This window comes from Parasteatoda tepidariorum, chromosome 1 (genome assembly GCF_043381705.1).
Source record: "Parasteatoda tepidariorum isolate YZ-2023 chromosome 1, CAS_Ptep_4.0, whole genome shotgun sequence".
Lineage (NCBI taxonomy): Eukaryota > Metazoa > Arthropoda > Arachnida > Araneae > Theridiidae > Parasteatoda > Parasteatoda tepidariorum.
Genome location: NC_092204.1, coordinates 109,361,908 through 109,387,018, shown reverse-complemented (window position 1 = coordinate 109,387,018; position 25,111 = coordinate 109,361,908). Strand labels below are relative to the sequence as shown.

The following is a 25,111-nucleotide window of genomic DNA, read 5'->3' as shown; positions in this document are numbered from 1 at the left end:
ATTTGTTAATGATGATGATGACACATCGTGTTCTAGACAAAAATTCAATTTTTAATATTTTTTCAGTTATATGCAATGAATTCTTAATTACGATTTCAATTTTTTAGATAATTAAACGTGATAATTTTTTTGGAATTATTATATTTGTAATTGCTTTTTCGCAAATATTGATAATAAAAAGAACACCAAAATTCGAGGGTTCTTAACTGACTATGCAAGTATTTTGGAAGCAAGATTCACATTTTTTATTGCCATCATATTTTATCAGTATTTCAAATGGTAAAACATTTAATAATAAGTAGAACTATTTTTTAATCATCACTAAGAATTTGCTTCTATTCAAAAACTTAATGATTCTTAAATTTGATGAGCTTGGAGTTTATTAACACATGAGCAATATTTTTAAAATTTTCAGAGGTACGTTATGGAGAATTTACGGATTCAGAATTTTCCTTTTAATGAACTGTTATCAAACTAAAATTTCGATAACCATAAATTCCCTATCTGGAAGCTATACTGTGGAGCTTTCTTAATGTAAAATCTTCGCCATATGAAGAAGTGGGACTTAACATAGTTTTGTCCTATTGAATTGAATTAAACGTCCAAAAATGTAAATATTAAAAAATATTAAATCTTTTTTATAAAAAAAAATATATAGTAGTTTCAGGTAACTTTATAGATAAGGATAGCCAAATTGAAAAATTCAGGCTTTCTTTAGAGAAAAAATAAACTCGCTAGTTGAATTTTGATCACGACTAATTAAAAGTGACATTGAATTTTTTTTTAATCCACGTGGTCAGTGGCAATCTTTGCCCTACCCTACTTAATTATTCTCCCCAATCACAACTGGAATTACCGCCTATCTATTTTATGTAACAAATAAACTGGTTCTGAAGAATAAAACTTAATTTTTATAATTATTATCCTTGACAGAGATTCGTTGGCTTTAAAACCGTTGTCTAACATATTTAATGATGTGTAGCACTTAAACTGTAATTTCTAATACCAAAAATCGGGCACCACTTACAATCTATATAATATTTTGCTTTAAATATGCATTCGTAACTGTAAATATTCTTATTGCAATAATTGTGCACAGTATGGCTGGTCTAGATATTGCTCTGGTGGAGCCAAATCAAGTGGTCAGTGCATATGTTTGTTTATACATTATACCTTTATACAATTTAATTTCAGTATTTAAATCTGACATGCCTGTTTTGGATGTTGCTGTAGTGGACCTGATTCATAATATTTATGTATAAGTTTCTGTTCGTATATTAATATTTATATATGTTTTTATTGCTGTAATTGGATCTTACAGGGCTGTTTTCGATATTGTTGTAGAGAACCTAAATCAGTTGATTGCTGTATATATTTAGAATATGCATATTAATAACTGTATATGTTTTATTGCAGTGATTGGGTCTGACATGGCTGGTTTAGATATTGTTGTAGAGGACCCAAATCAGATGATCATACATTACAATGGCTCAACAGAGCACATAAGGGAGTCCACAGTTTCTCAATATCTCACAGAACACGGTCGTTTTACACGACAATGGTTTCTACAAAATGCAACTCCTGATTTGATATCGGATTGGATGCTTGGTCATGGATATGAGCCAGAAAGGCTTTTGCCAGATTCATCTTTTTTGTCTGATTCCTATGCAAAAGCTACAAATAGTGGCCGGAATTCAGTCACTTCGGAATTATTTCAAGATTTGGTGATTTGTCCCAAAAAGAAATCAAGCGTTTCGAATAATATGTAAGTAGTTTTCGTTTACTGGTTCAAATAAGTCGAAATGTAAATATATTTTAGAACTAGAGCAAAAGAAAAATTTTAAAATTCCCCACAATAATATAGCTTAAAATTCAAAAGAAATGAGCTATTTTTGATTAACTTATGATAATTATTACTTAAACTGATTGATATACTGAATTATTCTCGATATTTTAGATTGATTGAGTTATTCCAGACCATTATATTTTATAGTTAAAATTATATTAGTTTATTTCTTAAAATATAGTTGAGTCCAAAACTTTGAAAAATGCTTGCGTAAAATAATGCCTAACAGTTTCAGAAATTAATATTATAATGCTTATTATTTCACAAAATTTTAGCAGTTATAAAGCTATGCAAACCCTGCAAAAAGGTATGATTTTCTTAAGTTAGAAAAAATCTGATATTTATTTAATAAAGTTAACCATTTCGTTAAAATAGGACTTAGTTTTTTAAGTACTTAAATTGCTAAAGAAACTTTAATAAATAACTGGATTGTTCTTAATTTAATAATATCATTGCTACAAACACGAATTGTTAACTAAATCTTTTAATACATTTGAAACTTTACTTTTGTATCTAAGTACTGAATTAATTTCATTTATCCACTAAACTAAAAAGGATGAATATTACATTAAAAGACACAGGGAGGCATTTCTAATTTCAAACTACTTTATAATAGTTAATGACATTTGCAATATAATTGGCTTCGATACGCTTAGTAAAGACAAGTCCACGAACAAATTAAGCCCTATTGTATAATAAACATTCTGCAACTATAAAGATTGTTTACTACCTATTTAAAAGAATAGCAGAACTACCGTTGTCTAAACAAGGCAAAAAATCGTAAATGATTTTTGAATAACACTATTAACCAACACTACATAAACATACATAAAACTGAAAGGAATAAATCTAGACTTACGTTTAATTTTCCCCTTTGTTCTTAGTTATTTTATTGCTGACATTTCATTTTTAGACTAAGAAGAACATGATTGTTTAAATTCAATTCATCAAAATAAAGATTAGTTGCACTCAGTATCATTCCGGAGCGAAAAATTTGGTATTGCTCGGAGAATGCTCATTCAAGACTTAATTTCTCTAAGTCTAGCAATTTTGCAAATGATCTGGCACTTTAGTATAAAACCTAAAATTTTAAATTTAAAAACCTTCGATTTTGCAATAGTTCGGTTTATCGAAACACATTTCGAAAGTATAACTATGAGCCAAATGAACGCGTGGATTCAGATAGCTTTAAAACAGAATTAGAAGATTTCACCAAAAAATACTAATGCCAATTCTTGAAACTACTAATACTATAAAGAATTTGATATGAATAATTATCAAGGAACGTGCTATAAACACCACATGAAACTCATTTTTTTTAATTAAAAAGAACTGTGAGCAAGAAATCACCACTGGTGTTATGTCTTAAATATCTAAATAGAGTAGTTTAAATTTCATCCAATTTTAATGTTAATCCAATACAAAATCTTTTTGCAACGTGTCTTTGAATGACAAGGAAATTAAAATTTTTGAACTTCTTTGAGGATTGTTGGTTAGAAATGCTTTTCGTCTGAATTTCAAAATTTTAGCATAAGCGGTTCTAAATTAATAAGAGTGACAAATACATAAACTGCCCCTTTAATTATTACAAATGTTGGAAATAGTTACACAATATAATATCCTTGATTATGCATTAAATATTTTTTTATTTATTTTGCATTTTGCAACTGCCATAGTTTTGTGTTCTATTTTGATACGTATTTCATTAGCGTTTATTAATGAATGAATGAATTCGTAAAACTAATATGAATAATGAATTACGACCCCCCAAAAAAGGATCTTAATTCCACTGCTAATCTAAATTTTTCTGAAAAATTCTTGAATTCATATCGTAAATCATGCAAAACATGAATTTAAAAGTGAAATTATTGATGTGGAAAGTATTTTGTAATTAACTATTAAACAGTCAAATTTGGTTGCTTATGCTACATTAATTAAATATCTAAAAGAAAACTAAAGAGTGTTTAGTAAAGAATAAATTTTCTTATGTATTTCTAAAAATCGTCATAAATATTTAATTTTGGAGAATGAAATATTTAAAATTTATATGCAGCTATGACCATAATTGCTTTAGATTGTTTTTTTTCTAACTCATACCAAAAATTAAACAGAACCTGCATTAAAGTCTTTTATATAAAATATAATAATGTATATTTATAAATTCATATAATATAATTATTAAAAATAAATCTGATTTAAAGTTATATTTCAAGAATAATTGCTAAAAGTATAGTCATTTGCCATTTTTAAGAGGACAATAGACCTTAAATAAATTAGGTCCTATAATTAAAGCAGTCATTTAATTTTCGGTAAAATATTTTTCTTCATTATGAGGATTACTACTTACTTATTACTACTTACTTATTACTACTTATTACTACTTATAAAATAATGTTGCAGCATAATACGATTAACTGAAACATTTTTTTTAATAATTCTTCCTTTGCGTTTAGACATTGTCTTAATTAGCTTTTTTCCTCTACTTTTGATACTTATTTCATTAGCAATCATAATTTAATGAATTCGTATAATTATTATAAATCTTTCTATAAAAATGATCTTAATTCTTTTATTTAGCTGAAATTCGATAAGGAATACTTGACTTCAAATCGTAATCTTGAAAAAAAATGTAAAAAAAAAAAAAATCAAAAAAAGAGAGATGCATTTAAAAGTTTGTTGAAATGGATTTTCAACTCGGCAAATAAATCTGCATCGCAATGTGATTTATTCGCTAATTATATAAAAGTTCCTAATTCGTTTCGCAATGCGCAAAAAATAAATAAATAAATGGACCACCTTTGAATAACTTTTGATCCCTAATGATCGAATTTTCACGTCTTAGGACTCAATCTTTATAGTTCAGGAGGTAATTTCAAATATGGAAATTAGTTATCACACAGTATATTTTAAATTATTAAATCAGAAGAAAATGTACTTTCTCTGAATAAACATACCTATTTTTTTGTTGACGGATATGGATTTGTGACCCCCAAAATGTATGTGGTAGCAACGATATGGTTCTAATAGTTTGCTGAAAAGTGTGGTTCAAAGTTATGACCCTTTAATGTTATTTTATCATTTTCGTATTTTCCATATCTCGACAACTTTTAAACCAAACTAAGAAATATTTGCTCGCGACTATAAACGTAATACATTTAAAGATAACTCCATGAACAAAATAACTTATGATAAATATTTGCTATTTTTTATTATTTTATTTAATAATAGTCTAAAAAAATTTTGAATAGTAAGGAATGTATTTTTTTTTTGGAAAAATACTAAACTTAAGCGTAATCAGCCGAATAGTTCCTGAGAAGTTGAAATTTAAAAATATTTTTTTTTAAAATTCTCATACTGCGATACCAGCCGGTGGCAGAAATATCTTTCCCATACTTCCGCCTAAATGTTAACCACAGACAACAAACACGCACTCTCTCATTTCATAATTTCAATCTCTATTTCAGTTTCATTATGCATTTATGAAATGATTTACGAATTTATATATTGCGACGAAAAATTCTTTTGTCTATAGAAGTTCAACTTATTTTTATTTAATTTTAATTTTTCATTATTTTTTTCATTTATTTCAATTTTTTTGAATAAAATTTAATAAAATGTTAACTTTTACTTCTTATACTTTTAAAAATCTATATTTGCAGAAGCATTTCTTGTAGCATTTGATCTAAACGTTAGTTTCGACAAAAAATTTTGAAAAAGTATTATCAAAAGATATATATTTACTTACCTGCATTAACAAGTGTTAGATATACCAGTGTACATATACCAGTATTCTTTTTATTTACATATACTATCCGGTTTAACGTATCCGTATATGCTGCAGAGGTATATATTAATAAATATAACTTTCGTCCCCCTTTTATATCGATGACAAGTTAAATACCACGTCGGAAGAGACAGTTTTGATTAGTTCAACGCGTTCATCACAGTTAGTGCTACCTATAAGGATAAACTCAATTCAGCTGGCCACATAATCGTTGTTCTAATTTGTATTGTTCTATGGAATTTAAATCCACTCTATATAAGAAGGTCAATATAGTTTTTGAGCACCCTTTTCGTCAAAGTATGTTCGCAGCATTCTTGATGAATAAATGAGCTGTTCTTACGGCAATAGATCTTGCTGGAAGTGAAATGGGTTTCACCGACAATACATTTTCAGAGAGTTGTAAGAGCATCGTTACCCAGACTCATCTTTAATCTCAGAGTTCATGTTTCGAATCACAGGAGCTAAGGGACCCATGACAAACACCCCACACTACACTGCTAGAATTTTCATTCTAAAATTAAAGTAAAATAACTGGCAGCAGTCTGTCATTCCAATTAACCATAAAGCTTACAATAAAGAACATTTTTACCTTTGCGGTTTTGAAACCATTTGCAACTGTAGTATGGTTAAAAATCATGAATACAAAACTATACGATTTCTTAACCATATACAACTAGCATTGTTTGAAAACACTAAAAAAGAAATTTAACTGGGATTTGGAGTTGGACTTTTCATTAGGCAATGGACATTTGAGTAAGGTTGTGGATAATCCAGAGGAAATATTGTGGTGTTAACACTGTGACTCAAATCCCGGTTCTGTTGGTCAAGAGATTGGCAGATTAACCTTCTCGACTATAATATGTGCGCAACTGAAAGGAACTAAGTGGCTTCTTTATATGGGCATAGTTGGCGCGATAAAATTCTGGCTGTTTAACCGTATTAAGGGAAAGCAGTTTAATGAATGGTTTTTCTCACAGTTTCAGTCCTTGACAGTTTGAATATCTTCTTATCAACGATTGTTTAACTGTTTTGGTTGAATATTGTAAAATAACAATTAAATAAATTGTTATTTAGCCATTTTTCTCAGAAATTTCAAACAGCGTACGATGCTTTATGTGGGTGTCGAGATACTTTGGTCAGATAGTGTATAGATTACGAGCTATATTCTTAAACAACAATATATTCCGTATTCTCGCAATTTCAATGTTCTTAATAGAACTAAAACCCTATAAAAACCTTCCATATAAAAAATATATCTTATTAATGTATACAATCTTACATATTAACGTCCAGACAGGTTCATTATTGTCCTAAGCTTCAAAAAACAAGAAAGGAAAAAGAAGCCCTATCAGATCGTCATAGAGTTAAATATTTAAATTTTTATCGACATTAATGCATTAAAATAATTCATAATATTTTTTTTTCTTCACCGCATAATCTCTTCATTTTCCTTTCAGGCATTAAATTAATGGAATTCTATTACTAAACATACATAACTATTTTTTATTATAGTTTTTGAAATCAAAATATATTCAGAAATGTTAAAAAAGCTTAATTGTAGGAAGAAAATAAAATTTAATGGATATTTCAATTTTCCTCTTTAGGATCCCACTTTTAAGTGCATTTTTTCATTTCTTTTTCTAAATTATTGGTATATAAAGTCAAGTATTCTCTAGAGAAATTTCCTTGAATAACATAAGTAGGATCGTCTTTATAAACGTATTCATACTAATTATATGACTTAATTGAATTATAAACACAAATGAAACATTTATCAAAATTGAAGAAACTATTCGAGCAATGGAGAAATACAAAAGAAGAGTTAAGGTGTTCTAGTAAATTACATTAATACTTCTTCTCAGCATTATTTTATCAGCAGTAAACAATCTTTATAAAAGAAAATTTTTTCACAGAATTAATATTAAAAAACAAACAAATTAGCTTTAAATATAAACAACAATAAAAATACATTTTTCATTAAATATTACATTAATGCAGTGTTAGTTTTGTTCTAAACCACGATGAAAAATAACGTCGGGTTAATATAGTTCTGGCTCTATCATGCAGAATAAAATTTTAAGTCTTGATCTTTAATTCTTGTATAGATTTTGAAATTGCTCTGACAGTTTTTATTCTTTAATCTCGATTTTCCGTTTAGATATTTAATTAATATGGAATAAAATTTCAAAATAGTTAAGGATAATGTTTCTGTGAAAATACATAGTTACAAATGCTTTTCACTTGTAATCTCACATTTAAATTCATTTTCATTTTTTTATTACAGAATTTAATTTTTCAGGGAAATTTAGCTGAATAAATCAAATTATATATATATATATATCGTGCTGTCGCGCCACAGGCCCCTGGTTCGATCCTCGGGCCGGGCAAGGTTGACTCAGCCTTTCATCCCTTCAGTGGGTCGATAAATGAGTACAAAGCATGCTTGGGAACTAAACACTGGGGGTTCCGCGTTCGGCTGACCACCTGACCGGAACATCTGCTCCTGCACCCCAGAGCCCAAGGTCAAGAAAACTGAGATGGGCACAGTAGGCCTTGNCCGGAAAACAAAAAAAAAAGACTAGGAAGAAAGAATCTTTTAATTTTTTTGTTTTCCCCCATTTCAGTATATATTTTAATTTTTTTTGTATTTATGTGGAAAAACTGGGGTGGGGGACAGTGGTAAAACGAGAAAGAAACTGGTAGCATAAATATGGGGCGAACTCTCAGAATTGAATTAAAACTAAACTTATTTGAATTTATCAAAATTCCTATATTTATAAAATTCCATATTTTAGAGAAGCTAGAAAAAGAATGTGTATAGCTATAAAATTTTAATTTTTTACCTTACAAAAACTAGTATTAAATAATTTAATGTTCCTTTGTGTTCTTATGTTCTTTTGTGTTCTTCTTTTAATGTTCTTATTCTATAAAGGAAGTTTAATGTACGAATTCTCAAATGACTTATAAAATAATTTTAACCATTGCATTATGTATTATGTAAGGAAATTTTCATATCTTGTTTTCAAAGGAGCATGCTACTTTCTTTTATGTAATACTATCATAAGAGTATAAAAACTTAGCATTTGTTCAATGCGTCCTGTGACTATTTTTAGCAGCACACTAATTAGTTTGCCAATTTAGTTATTTTCTCAAGAAAATGGAAAGATAAAAAGTAAAATGTTACGCAAATTGGGATTTCTTTGTGCTTTCCAGTTTTCTCATCCTCGGAACTTGAATCCCGAACACAAAAGTTTTGAACGAAGAAGAAAGAATCCCCAGTCCTTCAGTTGGGTTGAAAGACTTTTTATCTTTCTACTACTATTAATATTTTCCACTTCAAAATTCTTATTTAATGACTAGACAAAAATTTCGCAAGATATTTGCATTAAAACATTTTGCTGTACGAAGTTTGTTTTAAGTATGACTGCAAAAATGTTAGCTATCCATATTTGATGTTTTTTCCTTAAATGTAAACTATTAATTTGACAAATTTTTGTAAGTTAAAAGTTTTTTCTTTCTAAATATAAAGATGCAAATAAAACATACATCTCATTTTCGTCTCATTGCCCACTCATTTTTTTTGCATCGTTCATTTCCGCGTAGTCAGTAATAATTATGACTTTAATTTCACCCTATTGATAAATGTTTATTTATTTAATTATCATGGTCAATTCGAGATTATTTACTTAATTATTTAGGTTGATCAATAATAATTTATTTTATTATTACCAACTTTGAATATATGTATTTAGTATCAGTGGATGGTTATCTATTTTATTAATTTCGATAAATGATTAGTTACTTAATTACAGTCTATAAATGATTATTTACTTACTTACTACAGTTGATGAAAAATATCTATTTTATTATTTTTGCTGAATTATTTCAGTGTATGAGTGATTTTAGTAGAAAAAAGTATTAAAATTTATCTATCAATTGAGAATGTTTCAGCGCTTTGAATCTTAGATGAAGGAAGAATGTTTTTTTTTTTTTAAATATTAACTTTTATATTTTAGTTATTAAATGGCAATAAAGTTAAAAATAACGACTGCATGATTATTTTAACACAAATAAAAAAAATATCACGGAAATTTCTAATACTTCATGTGTACTAAAATGCAGTTCATTAAAATCAGCGCTATATTTAATATACTATTTTCACAAAAGTTCGTCAACTTAATGATTCCATTAACTTTTCCATTCCCTAAATCTTAAATTTCTATAAAAAGAAAGAATTTTTTTTAATATCTTCATGACATTTGTTGTAGTATTGAGCGATAAATGGGTTTTAGTTTTGCGTCACACATATTTGGTGCATGGCCAAAGTATTTAAAAAAACGATGTAAATTATTTTTTTAATCGTCTTCATAATAACAGTACATTAAAAATATTTTGTGTAATGAATACAAAAGCCATGATTGATTTAAAACATGAGTTCTCATTGCTGCTAGTCTGGATTAAAACTTAGCTGAAGTTGAATTAAGCTAATCTTGGTAAATTTCGAGGTTTTCCTTTCATTTTAACGTAAGTGTAGGACTAAATAGATGTATAGGACTAAATGAATCCAAGTGAAGTTTCAATGAATTTGAGTGAACGAGCATTAAAACTTGAATGGTATTAGTAGGTAATGAGGACTATGCCTAGATTTGCGCTTAAGTTTGGAAGCATCCAATTGATGAAATCTATGAGTCCTTCAGGCGGTTTGCGTCACTGTATTTGCAGTTTTTAGCGTTTTAATTTGCTGCAAAAAGGTGGATTTTCTATGGGTAATTTGTTAACTATGTATGACCAAATGCACTTTGATCATTCTTTCAAACCAAAATCACACAATGACTGTCATGTTGATCCTTCAATCACCTGAATGCTTGAAATCAATCAATAGAATCAGTTAAATAAACGGATGTTGTACAGATTAACAAGGCAAAAATGCGCTTTTATCCTTATAAATCTCAATTCTGTTTTTTCTTTCAAAAATGTCAATAAAAGTCAATCTCATGATATTTAATAATAAATGACCCAGAGGTTTTTTTTCAGGGGGTTAGTATCAAAATTATTAAGATGTTGACTAGAACATTAATGCCATGCAAATTTTATTTGGTTCAGCTTTCGAACACAAACATAAGAAAATTGATAAAATGTTTGGCATTGTTAGTACAATTTTAGACGTATAGATATTTATCATAAAATGTCAATTTTAAAACAATCAAGAGAAAAGTTGTTAATGCAAATGTTAATGTTTTTACAATTTTTAAAAATATTTCTCGATGTTCGTTGTAGCTGTAGTAAGAACATGCAAAGACAATGTAATAGATTTTGAAGTTTCAGATTCAGTAATCATTTCTATTACGTGTTGCTGACGACTGGAAAATGCCATTGATGGACGTTCACTCCTTTTTTTTATTTCATAACTGTTTGAATTCGGCAAAAATTATGAAAAACTGTCTGACACCGTTGAATTTTATCAACAATTTTCCCTTAAGCAAGGCTCTGAAAAAATAGAAATATTTTCCTCATTTTTTTTCTTCCATCTATCTGTCAAGCAGTTGTATAAAGCAATTTAAAAAACATGTCATTAAATCTTTAAATAAATTAGTTCAGATTTTAAGTTATTAAAGAAAAATATTTTTGGCGATTTATCATACTGTTTTTTTATTCCTAAAAGTACTCGTATATTTCTTCCCTGTGTGTATAAATTTATTAAAAAAATTTTTTAAAAAAATGTTGTCAAAACTTTAATTAAATTTTAATTTTAAGTTGACTAAGTTTGGGTTATTAGAAAAAAATATTTGTGACCATTTATCACTCTGATTTTTTAAATTACTAAAAGTACTCATACACTTATTTCCAGTTAATACAAATCCGTTTAAAAAAATGCTTCGTCTAAACTTTTAATAATTGAATTCAGATTTTTATTTGAATAAAAAAGTTATTAGATAAAAAAAACTTTTGGCGGTTTATCAATATTTTTTTTATTTCTAAAAAATGCTCTAACATTTTCCCCTAAATTTTAGCATTATTAGTTTTTGTTTCAGTTTCTCTTTATTATGAAATCACAAAGGCCACTACTATTTTGGATGTTCAACTTGCACTGCATTTTGCTTTAACGCGCAGAAACTATGAAAATTAGAAACTTGGAATTACAAGGATTTATAGAGAAATTTAATGTTCAATAATTTGTTAAAGAGTTAATTACTGCTAAACTTTTCGGGAAAAAAAAAACACTGGTCACTTTTCAGGGCGCAGGAAGGCGACTTTTGAAATTTGACTTTGCTGAAAGGGGGGCCACACTTGTTTCTTAACTTAATACAGAGATTTTTTTCCCTTTAATATAAACTTTTCGAAAGTTATTGAAATTTTAAGTGGTGTTTCTGCGATTTTTTTTCACTTTGCGTTATATTTTGATTCGTTGCTCTACATAGTTATATTTATTTATCTTCAGATTTCCCATATTTCTAACAGCTCTATATATATTTTATGTATTGGCGTGGAATTGTCTTTTAGTAAATGATTTTTTTCAATTTTTACCAAACAGCTTATGTTTTGTTTTATGCAGAAATGCCACAAAATCTCGTTACTAGCCGCGATTGCTCAGGGGATAGAGCGCTCGCCTTCCAATGAGGTGAACCGGGTTCGAATCCCAACGATGGCTGTTCGATACGAATTATACATCCTGCTTACACCGACTACAATACTGACGTGAAATGTCCTCAGTGGTAGTGATTATGGGTTACAGTTCCCTTGCTGTCAGGCACTAACCGTGGGAGTTTCTAGTGGTCTTCCTCTCCATGTTACGCAAATGCGGATTAGTTCCATCAAAAAAGTGCTCCACGAAGGCAAATTTCCTCCAATACTTGATTCAGCAGCTCCCTTGTTTCCTGAATTGGGTTCAAAAATACAAGGCTACGGAGTTGTACATTAGTAGTCATTAACCCAAATTTGGGTCTGCTGATCAACGACAAAAATAAAAATCTCATAACGCAAAACATTGAACTTTGAATCTCTTTCCCAAATTGAGTTCTTACGAGGTATTTTTAAATAATGGAGTTTTCTATGGAATAATGGAATCTTAGTTTTAGAAATGCTTAATCCGAAACAATCTAAAATTGAAAAATTCAGAATTTCGTTTCCTTCATCTTTTTGTTGATTTATAAATTTAACATGATAAAAAAACATTTACTATTAAACATATATAATTTTTACAGTATAATAATGCATTTTAATTTCCCTCAAATACCTCATACTTAATTAAGATTTAATTAATTAGATTTTCTAGCATGCAGAAAGCACTTAAATTTATCGCATGATGCATATAATGCATTTTCTGAACTTCGCCCTTAATTATTTTTTCCTAAAAAGCTCACTAATTAATTTGGTTCCAAAAGTATATTATTACTAACAAAACTGCTTTGCGAAGCCATTCCATAAAGTATCTTAAGTGGATACTTGTACTTGCAAGTGAATAAAAAAGTCTTAAGATGGCATAGTAGAAAAGAGAAGAAAATCAATTATAACTATAAGAGTAACTTAATTGTGTTTGCTAGGGAAACATAACCTTATCCCATTTATAGATTCTTTTATATTTAATGAAAGTACTTACGATATCAATTATGTTAGACAGATAAGGTTACTTTGCTTTATTTGATTAAGAGAAAAAAGCTTAAAAGTAAAATTCATATTTCTCTCGATGTCGAAATAAAAATAATAATAATTATGTTTTTTTTTAAAAACCAATAATTATTATTTATGAATTTATAAGAAGCATGAGTCAAGTATTTTTAAAAATTGTAAAAAGCAATTATTTTTTATTATTTTTAAAAAGGTAAGTAATACATTGCATATTTAGTGTAATTTAATTATTTTTAATTAGTGTAATTAGTTTTTTTTTACCTTAAGAAAATTGATCTTGAAAATCTAGGAGTTCTGAAATCTAATGAGATAATCATTCAGAAGGACTTTTTAACTTACCGTTTTTTCTTTTCATCCTTAATTATTTTTCTCCTAAAAGGTTCATTAATTTACTAGATTTAAAAATATATTAATACAAATAAAGTTGCTGTGAAGAATCTCGACTAAATACTTGTACCAACAAATGAATACATGCTGCATTTTTTTTTCTTACTTTTTTTGAAATCTAGTAATCCCGAAATCTAGTGTGTTGAAAACCCTATAAAAAAAGAACCATATACATTGAAGCAGAAATAAATACGCTTATTACATTTGTGACTATCACAAGATATTCATAATATGTAGTTCAAATGTACATTAAGATGTAATTAAATTTCATAAGGTTTAATAGCTTATAAATAGACTAAGAATTAATCTTGTGATGAGTTGAATCTTTGAACAAATTGATCTCGAAAATCTAGAAATTCTGTAATCTAATGAGGCATCTTATCTATTCTAGCCGATATTATGATGTTTCTGTTAGGACATCATAAAATATTATATGAAGTACACTGATAAAATAGAAATTGTAATGGAGTTTATAATGGGAAGTTGGGGATCATATACTTATTTACAATTTCTAAAAGATGAAATCAAATTTCAAATTCTTTCAAAAAATTTAATTGTTTCCTTTATTTAGTTCATTTAAAATGACTTTCATCGAATTGACAATTCAATGTATAAAGAAATTTCAAAATGGTAAAGATAGAGGTAAACAAAGGGGTCGTTCACAAATAGATTTTTTTTAAATAAGTATGTTTATTTACAATCCAAAACTATTATAATAGTAAAACTATTTTTATTATTTACTATTTTCAAAAGGCGCAATCAAATCTTCATGATGGAAATTTTAGATTGTCTCAAAAATTTAAATTGATCTCTTTCTTTTATACCAAATTATTTTAATTTGTTTTTAAAAATATTTATGATTAAAACTAGTTAAATTCTCTGAAAAGTAAACAAAATTATAATTATTAAATCTTAAGATTTTCTCGTAGTACTAAGTTATTCCAATTGAGATTATAAGAAGTAATAATATTTTAAAGCAACTAACATAAGATTCCTATAATTTGAAGTGATTTAACTAAAAATGTTTATACTGATTATTTTTCAAAATGTTCATTGAAACCATTTTGTAAAATGTTAATATTAACTATTTAAAAAATCCTTAAAGATTTTTGAAATTTATGTAAAAAATCTCAGCATAGGGATTTAGAATTAAAGAAAACCTCTAAAAATCCTTTAGCGTTTATGTAGAAAATTCCGCAGTTTTCCAGAAATCTGAAAGAATTTGCCTTCAGATTTCTTGAAGGAAAAAAAAACTTAACAAAGCTTTTACTTTTCCTTAATAAAAGCTGCAAAACGAATTCTTAGAGTTTTTTTTAAAGATTTTGGGCTGACTTTTTAACTTAGGTAACCATAGATTCTTCACTTTCCGGTTTTTCACCTGTTACCGGTTTTGTCCTAAGAAGTTTGTTAATTAGCTAAATTTAAAATATATTAATGCAAAAATTTCTCGAGAATACTTGCTTCAACAATTGTTTCGTTTTTTTCCTCCAAAATCTTCTTCTTCATAAGCGCAACAGCCTTTCACAGGCCAAGGCTGACTCACAGATTTTCCTCCATCTGGCCCTGTCCGGTGCGACGGCCCGCCATTGGTTGACTCCCAATAGCTTGAGGTCCTTTTCAACGTCGTCTATCCATCTTGTAGGTGGTCGTCCCCTACGTCTGGTCCCTTCAATTGTGGAAAAAAATCACTTTTTTGGCAGGGACGGCATCAGAATTTCTGAAGAGGTGGCCCAGCCACCTAATGCATGATGCTTTAATAGTTCTCACAATGTCGGTCCCACCGAATTTGCCATATTTTTTGTAAATTTCGTGGTTGTAAAGAATTCTCCTTACGTTATTCTCTTGAAGAGATCCAAAGATTTTCCTCAAAATTTTTCTTTAAAAAATTAGCAGTTTTTCCTCCTCTGTTTTGTTTAGGTTCCAGCACTCACTTCCATACGTAACTATAGGCCTGATTAAAGTTTTGTAGATGTTTAACTTTGTCTTCACACTGATGAACTTGGATTTGAGTTGGTTTCTGAGGCCGTAGAAACTTCTGTTAGCCATGAAAATTCTGTTATTTATTTCAATTTTCAGGTTGTTGTGGCTAGAGGTCAAGGTTCCTAAGTACTTGAACTGGTTAACAGTTTCAATAGAGTAGGTCATTATCTCCAGAGGAGATCGATCAGGAGTTTTATTTGTTGCGTTCAAAAACTTGGTTTTGTCTACATTTATAACTAGTCTCATCTCCTTCGCCGCATTCTCAAGCTCTACAAAAGCGTCAATGACTGAGCGTTTTGTTCTTCCAACTATGTCGATATCATCAGCAAAAGCGAGTAGTTGGACAGTTCTTTGTAAGATTGTTCCATTTGTGTTGATACCAGAGTCTCTAATGGCCTTTTCCAAAGCTATGTTAAATAGCAGGCAAGAAAGGGAATCACCCTGTCTGAGGCCTTTTTCGGTGAAAAATGGTTCAGAGAGACTTGACGAGATTTTTATTCTGCACGAAACTCTTTTGAGTGTCATTCTTGTGAGGCTGATTAGCTTCTTTGGGATGTTAAACTCCAACATAGCCTCAAGTAGTTTTCCTCGGTTGATGCTGTCGTAGGCAGCTTTAAAGTCAATAAATAAGTGGTATGTGTCAATGTTATACTCTTTGGTTTTCTCCAAGATCTGCCTGATAGTATGCAATTGGTCAGTCGTTGTTTTTCCTTTCTGGAATCCGCATTGGTAATTTCCAATGATTCCCGAGGTGTAGGTCTCCAATCGCTTGCATAAAATAATGGAGAAGATCTTGTACGCAATATTTAGAAGGGTAATTCCCCTGTAGTTTCCACATTCGAGTTTATCACTTTTCTTGTATATAGGGCAAATAGATCCTTCATCCCACTCAGTGGGCATTTGTTCCTTTGTCCATATACAACAAATCAAGCTATATATAGCTTTGTTTAGCTTCGTTTCGTCAATTTTAAAGAGTTCGGCTTTTAAGCCATCAGGTCCAGCTGATTTATTATTGTTTAGCCTCCTCAACGCTATTTCCACGTCGTAAGGAGTAGGTGTATTATGTTCTATGGCTTCACCTTCAGTACTCATGGTTGGCAGCATGTTACAAGTGTTTAGATCTTCTTCTCTATCTCTCATCATGAGTAAATCTAAGAAGTGCTCACGCCAACGGGCTAGAACTTCATCCGGGTCTCGAGTAATTTCTCCGTTTTTCTTCTTACAGGTTATTGTTCTGGGGTTGAAGTCTGCTCTGACATTGTTTATCAGTTGGTAAAATTTTCTTGCTTCCTTTTGAGTTTTTAAGTTTTCAATGTCTTTATATACCTCTTCCATATATTCTCATTTCTTCATCTTATGAATTCTTTTTCTTCTCTTCGCAGTTATTTATATGTTTCTTCTGCGCTCCTAGTGTAGCGTTTCTGGATCATGGATTTATACGCTTCATTCTTCTTTTTCGTAATGGCACAGCATTCTTCATCAAACCAAGAGGTGGTTTTCTTTCCTTGCATTTCTGGTATTGTTTTTTCAGACGCATTAATTATGGTTTGTTTAAGAGACTGCCACACAGTCTCCACAGTCTCAGTTTCGACACTCGATTCAATATTGCTTTTTATTTCTTTTGGGTACTCTTTCATTACCTCTGTCTTCTTTAGCTGCTCAATGTCAATCTTTTTGTCGTTATTATCTCTCCTTTTATGATAATATCTATTTACCTTGTGATGTATTTTTGAGGCTACCAAAAAGTGATCGAGGTCCACATTTGCACCGCGGTATGTCCGAACGTCTTGAAGACTGCTTCTATGTCTTAAATCAATAAGTATGTGATCTATTTGATTTTGGGTTAGTCCATCTGGGGATCTCCAGGTGGCTTTATGTATGTTTTTGTGTTTAAAAGTTGTACTCCCTATTACCATGTTTGTAGAAATGACAAAGTTAATAAGTCGGAAGCCATTTTTGCTTGTCTCTTCATGTAGGCTTTCATTTCCAGCAAATCTGTTCATGTTTGTATCGTGGCCAATCTTCGCATTGAAGTCGCCCATGAGCAGTTTCACATCATTTGAACAGCATTCACTTTGTGTCTTTTAAAGAAGGTCATAGAATCCATCTTTATCTTCATCCGTCTTGTCCTCCGTGGGGGCATGGGCACTGATAATTGAGATATTATGCGTTCTTCCTTTGATTCGTATGCTGCAAATTCTTTCATTCACTGGCTTAAATTCAATCACTTTGTCTCTGATTCTTTTGTTGACGATGAAACCAGTTCCAAATTGGTGTAATCTGTAATCCCCCCGTGTGGTGTATGGGGTAGAATTGCACCAACGTATTCCCGGCGTGTCGTAAAAGGCGACTAAATGGGTTGAGCTCAAGGCCAATCCCCTTGCCTCATAAAAAAAATCTACCGATTCAGAAAACTCAAAGAAAAACTTCCGGACCGGCACTTCGTAGACGACCTGGTACGAAATCGGACATGATTTTTGGAACATGGAATGTTAGAACATTATATAGAGGAGGTGCAGTGAAAAAACTAACTGATGTTTTCTTGGAGTACAAATTAGATGTACTGGCTGTTCAGGAAATGAGGTGGAAGGGAAGTGGAGTAATGGACAAGCGAAATTGCAGTATCTACTATAGCTGCCACGACAGTTACACCAGATTACTCCAAAATCTAGTAATCTCGAAATTCAGAGCGGAGGTCATGTATAAAGACGCAGAAAGAAATACTCTGAATACATTTGTGACTATCACAAAATATTTATAATAAGTATTTCAGGTATATATCAAGATGTATTTAAATCTAGCAAAGTCTAATAACTTAATAAAAGACTAAATTAATCTCGTGATACATTTTTAACTTGCCTTTCCTGCTCTTTATACTTAGTTATTTTTATCAACAAAAAAAACTATTCATTAAATTTAATTTATTAGTTATGATATTAATTATTTATGAATTGAAAGCAATTTTTATACAAACTTTTTGGGGAAGTCATTTCGTAAAATATCTGAATTGAATTTTTATGCTTGAAATCAAATTAAAAAAAAAGACTTCCGGAAATGATAGAAGTGAGGAAAAAATCAATTATAACCGTAAGGATAACTTAATTGTGTTTGCTGAAGTAACATAACTTTTTCCCTTTTAAGGATTCTTCTATATTGTTTGAAAGCACTTACAATATCCATTATATTAGACAGACGGTAGTTAGGTTGCTTTCTTTAATTAAGACTAAAAGCTTAGAAGTAAAATTCATATTTTTCTCGATTCCTAAAAAAAAAGAGCTAAATTGGTCAAAGGTTGTCATTGAAGAAAGGTTTAATGCAAGAGAACTTTTTTTTGGTTAAAATGGCGGAAAGCAATACTCTTACTCGCATTTAACCAAATAAATATATTACGCAACTAGTGTGTTTGATTTTTATTTTTTTATAGACTATTTAAAAATGCAGAATTATAGAAAAACAACTTTGTATAACCAGCAACAAAGACGTTAAATCAAGAATGGTTGACTCAAAATATTTTTATAACGCGACACACAGCATAACGTAACACATAACATAACATATAACATCATATAACGTATAATATAATATTGTAGCAACGACATCTACCAACGAAGCTACCACAGCGCCACCACATACTAGACAGTGGATGCTCAGACTTCGAACCGAATGAACCTCCTTGTTTATTTCTCCTTTTCTTAATTAACTAAACTTACGTTTGTTTGTCCGTGTGCTATATGTGTACTAATAAAATATTTGGCACTAAGCTTTTCCTCATTTTAAACTTCCCGATATCTAGCTAGGGCCACAATATATAATAGTAGTAATGTATATATAGTAATATATAATAGTGCAGTTTCTTTTGAAAGTGGTGTAAGTCCAAGAATTTTAGGTTTTAATGCTTCATAGAATTTAAAATATTGCAAAATTTCAACTAATTTTTGCGATGTTTTTATATCTATAAATTAATGAAGCATCAAAATTCAATAATGATTATTAAAATCGTAAAAAAAATATCGAAGCTAGTTTTTAGCTACAAACTGTACATATTTGACTTTCAAAATAATGACTCATAATGCTTCACGATTTGTGAGTCTTAAAAATAGCCACCTGGTTTTGAGCCTGCAAAACATTTTGACTTTTTCCAGCTTAATAGTTTTGAAAGTAATTAAGTATATGCTTGGTTATATGAAAAGATGCGCCATTTCTTGTTGTGTCTCCAGTTGTCTGACAAAAGCTTTGAACATTTCCTTTACTACTATTGTTGAAAGTACAATGTAAATGAAATGACTTAAAATATTTTTATTGTTGTTATTGCATATTATGTATAATTGGCAAACCCTCTCTAGGGGCACAGGAAACGTTTGTGATCCCAAGTTTCTATGCAATTTTTTATTCTTTTTGTACGAATGTTTTGTCTTTTTGTTTTGGACACGTTACTTTGAAACTCGCAGTTTTAAAAAGAAAAAAATTATAATTTGTAAAGTTCACCTAAAATAAAAATCGATACAAGGGGACATGAAAAATGCAATATTTTTAATGCTATTAGAAAGATAATTAAAACTGATTTGATTAAAACTGACTGGTAGTGTCTAAGCATTGTTTCAATAAATAAGTTAGTGTGACTAATTTAGTAATAAGTAAAATGTTTTTACTTTTCTTTACTTAGTCCGATAAAGGAAATAGTTGCATTTAGTTTTATTAGATGGTTTAAAATATCTTAACTTTAGTTCAATGAAAAAATAAATGAAACAAAAGAAAAAGAAAAACTAGTGAAATCATAAAAGTTCCATTTTTATCCAAATATATATTAATTAGTCTTTATCATTTTTTTCTTCAAATAACTAGAAAAAAAAAACCAAAACTGAAAACAAGACACAGATAAAGTCTCATGTAAATTGGATATTTTGTATTTCTAGTTTCGATAAAAATTCTATTTCCTTGAAAGTTGTTTCTAAAACAAAAAAAAAAGATTTTAAAAAAATATTTGAAGCGAATACTTTCGAAAAAAATAAATTCCAATCTTCCGATAAAGAATGAAGACTTTTCCCTCCTGGTATTTATTTTGCCTTGAGAAATCTATTCAGAATCGTGACAGACATTCGATAGGACGTTTCCTACAAGACATTTTTGTGACAAAAATCTTTTTTAAAGTTTAAAACGTGCTGCATGTCAGTATTTGTCAATTCCTTTGAAAAACATACCTAAAAATGAAAAGTAAAAATTGTCAGAATCATTATTGGTTCTTTATATTTTTATTCCTGATACAATGATGTAGGTTAAGGTTGCTTTCGAACAGAAAAGGAATGTTACTTCCTTTTTATTAACCTACGAAAGATAAGGATGCAAACGCAGCTTTCTAATTTTGAAATCAATAACTAATATTTTCAGATGTTTTCATTTCATTTTATCATTTGAAATGCGTCGTATTGAACTTAGCTACCCTTGAGTTTTAAGGATGTAATATTTCTTTTCAAACTTTTTTCACTACATTATAATAACTTTCAAACAGAGGTATCCCTTCTATAAATTTCTTTCCTGAAGCTCTAATTACAAGCAAAAGTATATTTTTGTATTTTTGATTAATAAAATCAATCTTAGAGACTAAAAAACTATTAGATTATTCAACTATGTTTGTACTGAAATATAAAATTCAAAAAAAACATACTTTTTTCATTCATATTCAAAGATTTCTTCATGATTGATTTTGTAAATTAAAAAAATATCATTGATGAATAACTATTTCTCTTAAATCTAAATAACTGCAAATAGCAGCAAATTTGAAAAAAATATTGTTTGGAAGTGCGTCGTGTTTGGAAGATTTTACCCTTAACGCAAAAAAGACACTGTTTCATGCTGTATTTAATAATATAAATTATTGAAAAGTTAAATAAACCATTTTTCATTTATTTTGGAAATTAATACAAAATAATGAAAAAAAAGAACAATGTGTTTGACACAAATTCTGCATAAAAGGGTAAATGGAAAGAACTTATGACAGGAAGTGGAAACACCTTCCCAAACTTTCGACTTTTCGCGGAACATGACAGTTTAGTAGCACATCTGCACCGTATTGGTATGGCGTTTGAGCCATACTGTTTCTTCTGTAATGGCCTTTTCCTCGGAATAGCCACCACGTTCTCCATTGTAGAGCTAGCTGCTTGTGGAACTTTGATCATCGAGGTTTATTGCGAGGTGAGGAGACTCCTAATGAGGAAGTGGCTTTTTGTGTTTCTGTTTTTATCCTTCTTTGTGCTCTATTATTGTTATCCTCTCAACTCTCTGCCATTGGAAAAATAAAAATAAAAACTTTGAAAAAGTTTAAATCTTAAATTTTAGAACGTGGTATCTAGGTTCAAACATACATTTCAATAAATAAAATCAATAAAGGAATAAATATTTAATCCATTGACAATCCTGGCTGTATGTTCCTGTAAACAATTTCGCGACTAGTTTTTTTTCTCTCGTTATTTACTATTTTATTTTCATGTAACTAAATAAGAATTGGTTAACTTTTTAAAAAAATTGATTTTGTTTCTTGGTGAATTTCAATCTTTAGTGACCAAAAAAAAATATATTTATAAGATTATATGAAACTCATTCTCACAGAAAATATGTATCTACTGCAAGATCGACTGTTAAATTGTGATTATAAATAAATAGATATTATTAATAATTAGATACTATTAATAAATATCGGGGAAAACACCACTTAACCAAAACTATGACATTTGGTGATATAAAGACGGAGTTGAAACGCAGCTATTGATGTTATAAAAGAACTCGTTCATTTTTCATAAACTAGGTAATGATAGTACGAAGATAAAAGCTGGCTTTCTTCTATCGAGTAGCAAAGTTAAATGATTAGTCAACTTTGTTTTCAAAAATATAAACAGTTGCTTCACTTGTACTCAAAATTTAAAGAAGTCACCTATCTCAATTTGATCGATAGTGAGATATTACTCCAATAGCAGGAAAAAGTTGAACTTCTAATGTAACAATACTGAGAAAATCCTTTTTCTGTCATCGAAGATATTATTGGAAATATACACATTCAAAATGACACAAATATATGCATTCAAAAAAGGCCCAGCCCAAATCTCGTTGTTTATTGTAATGATACAAGCAATGATAAAATATTAAAAAGCATTTTTTGAATCAATTCACACCGCTTTTTAAAATAGCGTGCAAAAGATCGGTCTTAGAAACGAATCTTAAAGGTCTCCAATGATTTCTTGTACTGTTAAAAAATTTGCAGTTTATTTGCCACCATTCTTGACGTTATAGCAAACTAAATACATTTTTAAGCACAGAACTGTAGTTATCTCAAAAAATTATATAAAGTTGACAAAATAACAATGGTTTAAAAGAATTAGTGCGAATATATTATTAAAGTGTGCTTATTTTTTAAGCTGAATATTTTTACAATGAAGCCATTAAATTGATTCGAATGCGCATAAAGATATGTGTTGCTGATAAATGTGGGACCACTTGAAATCAAGATAATGAAGGAGCTTCTGAAAAAATTCAAGTTGAAAGATTTGAGCCTTCTTCCATCCCTTACAATTCAAATCCATTCCTTAGTGGCCATCATTATTTATTACTAAAAAGTAATTAAAAAATATTGATAAGACACTTAGAAAAACACTGGGAAAAAACATACTTGATTAGTAGTTTAAAATTGACGATTTCGTTAAAGAGGTAAAGTCGGAATAGAAGCAAACATCCAAATGTATTTTTATAAGTACTGTATTCTGCGACTAGTGATTCAACAGGATAAATGCTTAAATGATTGTCACTAATACGAGGCTCATCCAGAAAGTAAGTTTCCCTATTTTTTTTAAAAAAAGAACTCATACTTTCAGGAGCATATTTATAGGCAACAAATACAGCAATGTTTCAGCTTTTTTTTAACATAGCCACCACCAGAATTGAGACACTTGTCGTATCGTGGGATCAACTTTTGTATCCCTCTGTCGTAGAACTCTGCCGCCTGTGAATGAACCACGTGGTGAAATAGTAAACGCTGACCGTTACTGTGAAACACTGCGGAAATTGCGACGTGCCATTCAAAACAAGAGGCGTGGAATGCTTAATTTGGCTCGGAGTTGTTTGATCATCCACCCTACAGCCCTGATCTTGCTCCCAGCGATTTTCCCGTTTTCTTGCACCTCAAAAAATTCCTATCATGCGGGGAGCGATTTGGCAAAGACGCCAACGACGCTAAAGACGTCTGTCACACGCTGGTTCCATTCACAACCGGCAGAGTTCTACGACAGAGGGATACAAAATCTGATCCCACAATACGACAAGTGTCTCAATTCTGGTGGTGGCTATGTTAAAAAAAAAGCTGAAACATTCTATTTGTTGCCAGTAAATATGCTCCTTAAAGTAGGAGTTCTTTTTTTTTATAAAAATAGGGAAACTTATATTCTGGATGCGCCTCATACTTTTGAATTTCATTAACGAAAGTGCGCAAAATAATCATTACCTCATCATTTATTAATCGTTCCTAATAAATTAAAAAAAATAATGTTTAAATAACTGTTTTCTTACTGAGAGCCATACATAATAAGAGATTGCACATTCAACTGTTTATTAATAACTATATACCTGCACAACGACTCCATGATGTTTTTGCTGGATCCAAATCTAAATTTTGCGAATTGGTCAATAAAAAAATTTAATACTTTTAGTCGGATATTTCGCTTCTCGGTGAACTTTATTATTCTGTTGTCAATTAGTGTATCATCTCCTATCTCCTCCCCAAAGTATAAAATAGAATAATAAAGATTAGCTGATCAGTTCAGCGAAAACGAAAAGAAACAGTTGCGAATAGAAACAAATCTAGAAGTTTAAAATGATGTTTTTACTGGCAGTTAAATATCCAGTGCTCTAAAATGTACTGTTATGTATCATAAACTTTAAAACTGAACAACAATTTCATTATTTTTTAATTACTTTTTAATATGGTCTTCGAAAAATTGAAGGCTCAATAAAAAATAATGGGCACCTTTTGGAGCAACAATTTTGCTTCGTGGTGAATTTTGTTCTTCTTTTAGGAACTATGGGGAAATTTTTACTGAAACATATTAAATTAGATTCTAACTTTTGAGACGGAAACTCAAACTTCGAAGAAAAAAGAATTCAAGCGACAGACTTTCGAAAATTAATTAACAATTACCGCGAACGAAATAAAATTCAAAAGCGTGAAACGTCTTGCAATTATAATGGAGTTGAAAATAAGAATACAGGATGAAAAAATTAACTAATTAGTTTTTTGGCAAATTTGTTCATATCATTAACGAATATCACTTAGGTCTGCCGCTTCAACTTTGTATATTAATTTGAATCTGGAGAAAATATAGTTAATATTTTTATTCTAAGCAGAATAAAATGCAAACTTATACATTTTATACCATGCTATTCCAGAATATGTCAATTTGATACTTAAATTATTTCGAAGAAAAATTATACTTTGAATGTTCAAAAAA

At 29.6% G+C, this 25,111-nt stretch overlaps 1 protein-coding gene across 1 annotated transcript in view; it reads left to right on the top strand.

The window, feature by feature from the left end:
* Positions 1-25,111, top strand: part of LOC107449100 (cGMP-specific 3',5'-cyclic phosphodiesterase) — a gene marked incomplete in the record, with an annotated part of 371,784 nt that overhangs the window by 152,223 nt on the left and 194,450 nt on the right. The window contains 1 exon segment of the mRNA XM_071185055.1: positions 1,417-1,765. Coding sequence (XP_071041156.1) covers positions 1,417-1,765 — 349 coding nt within the window.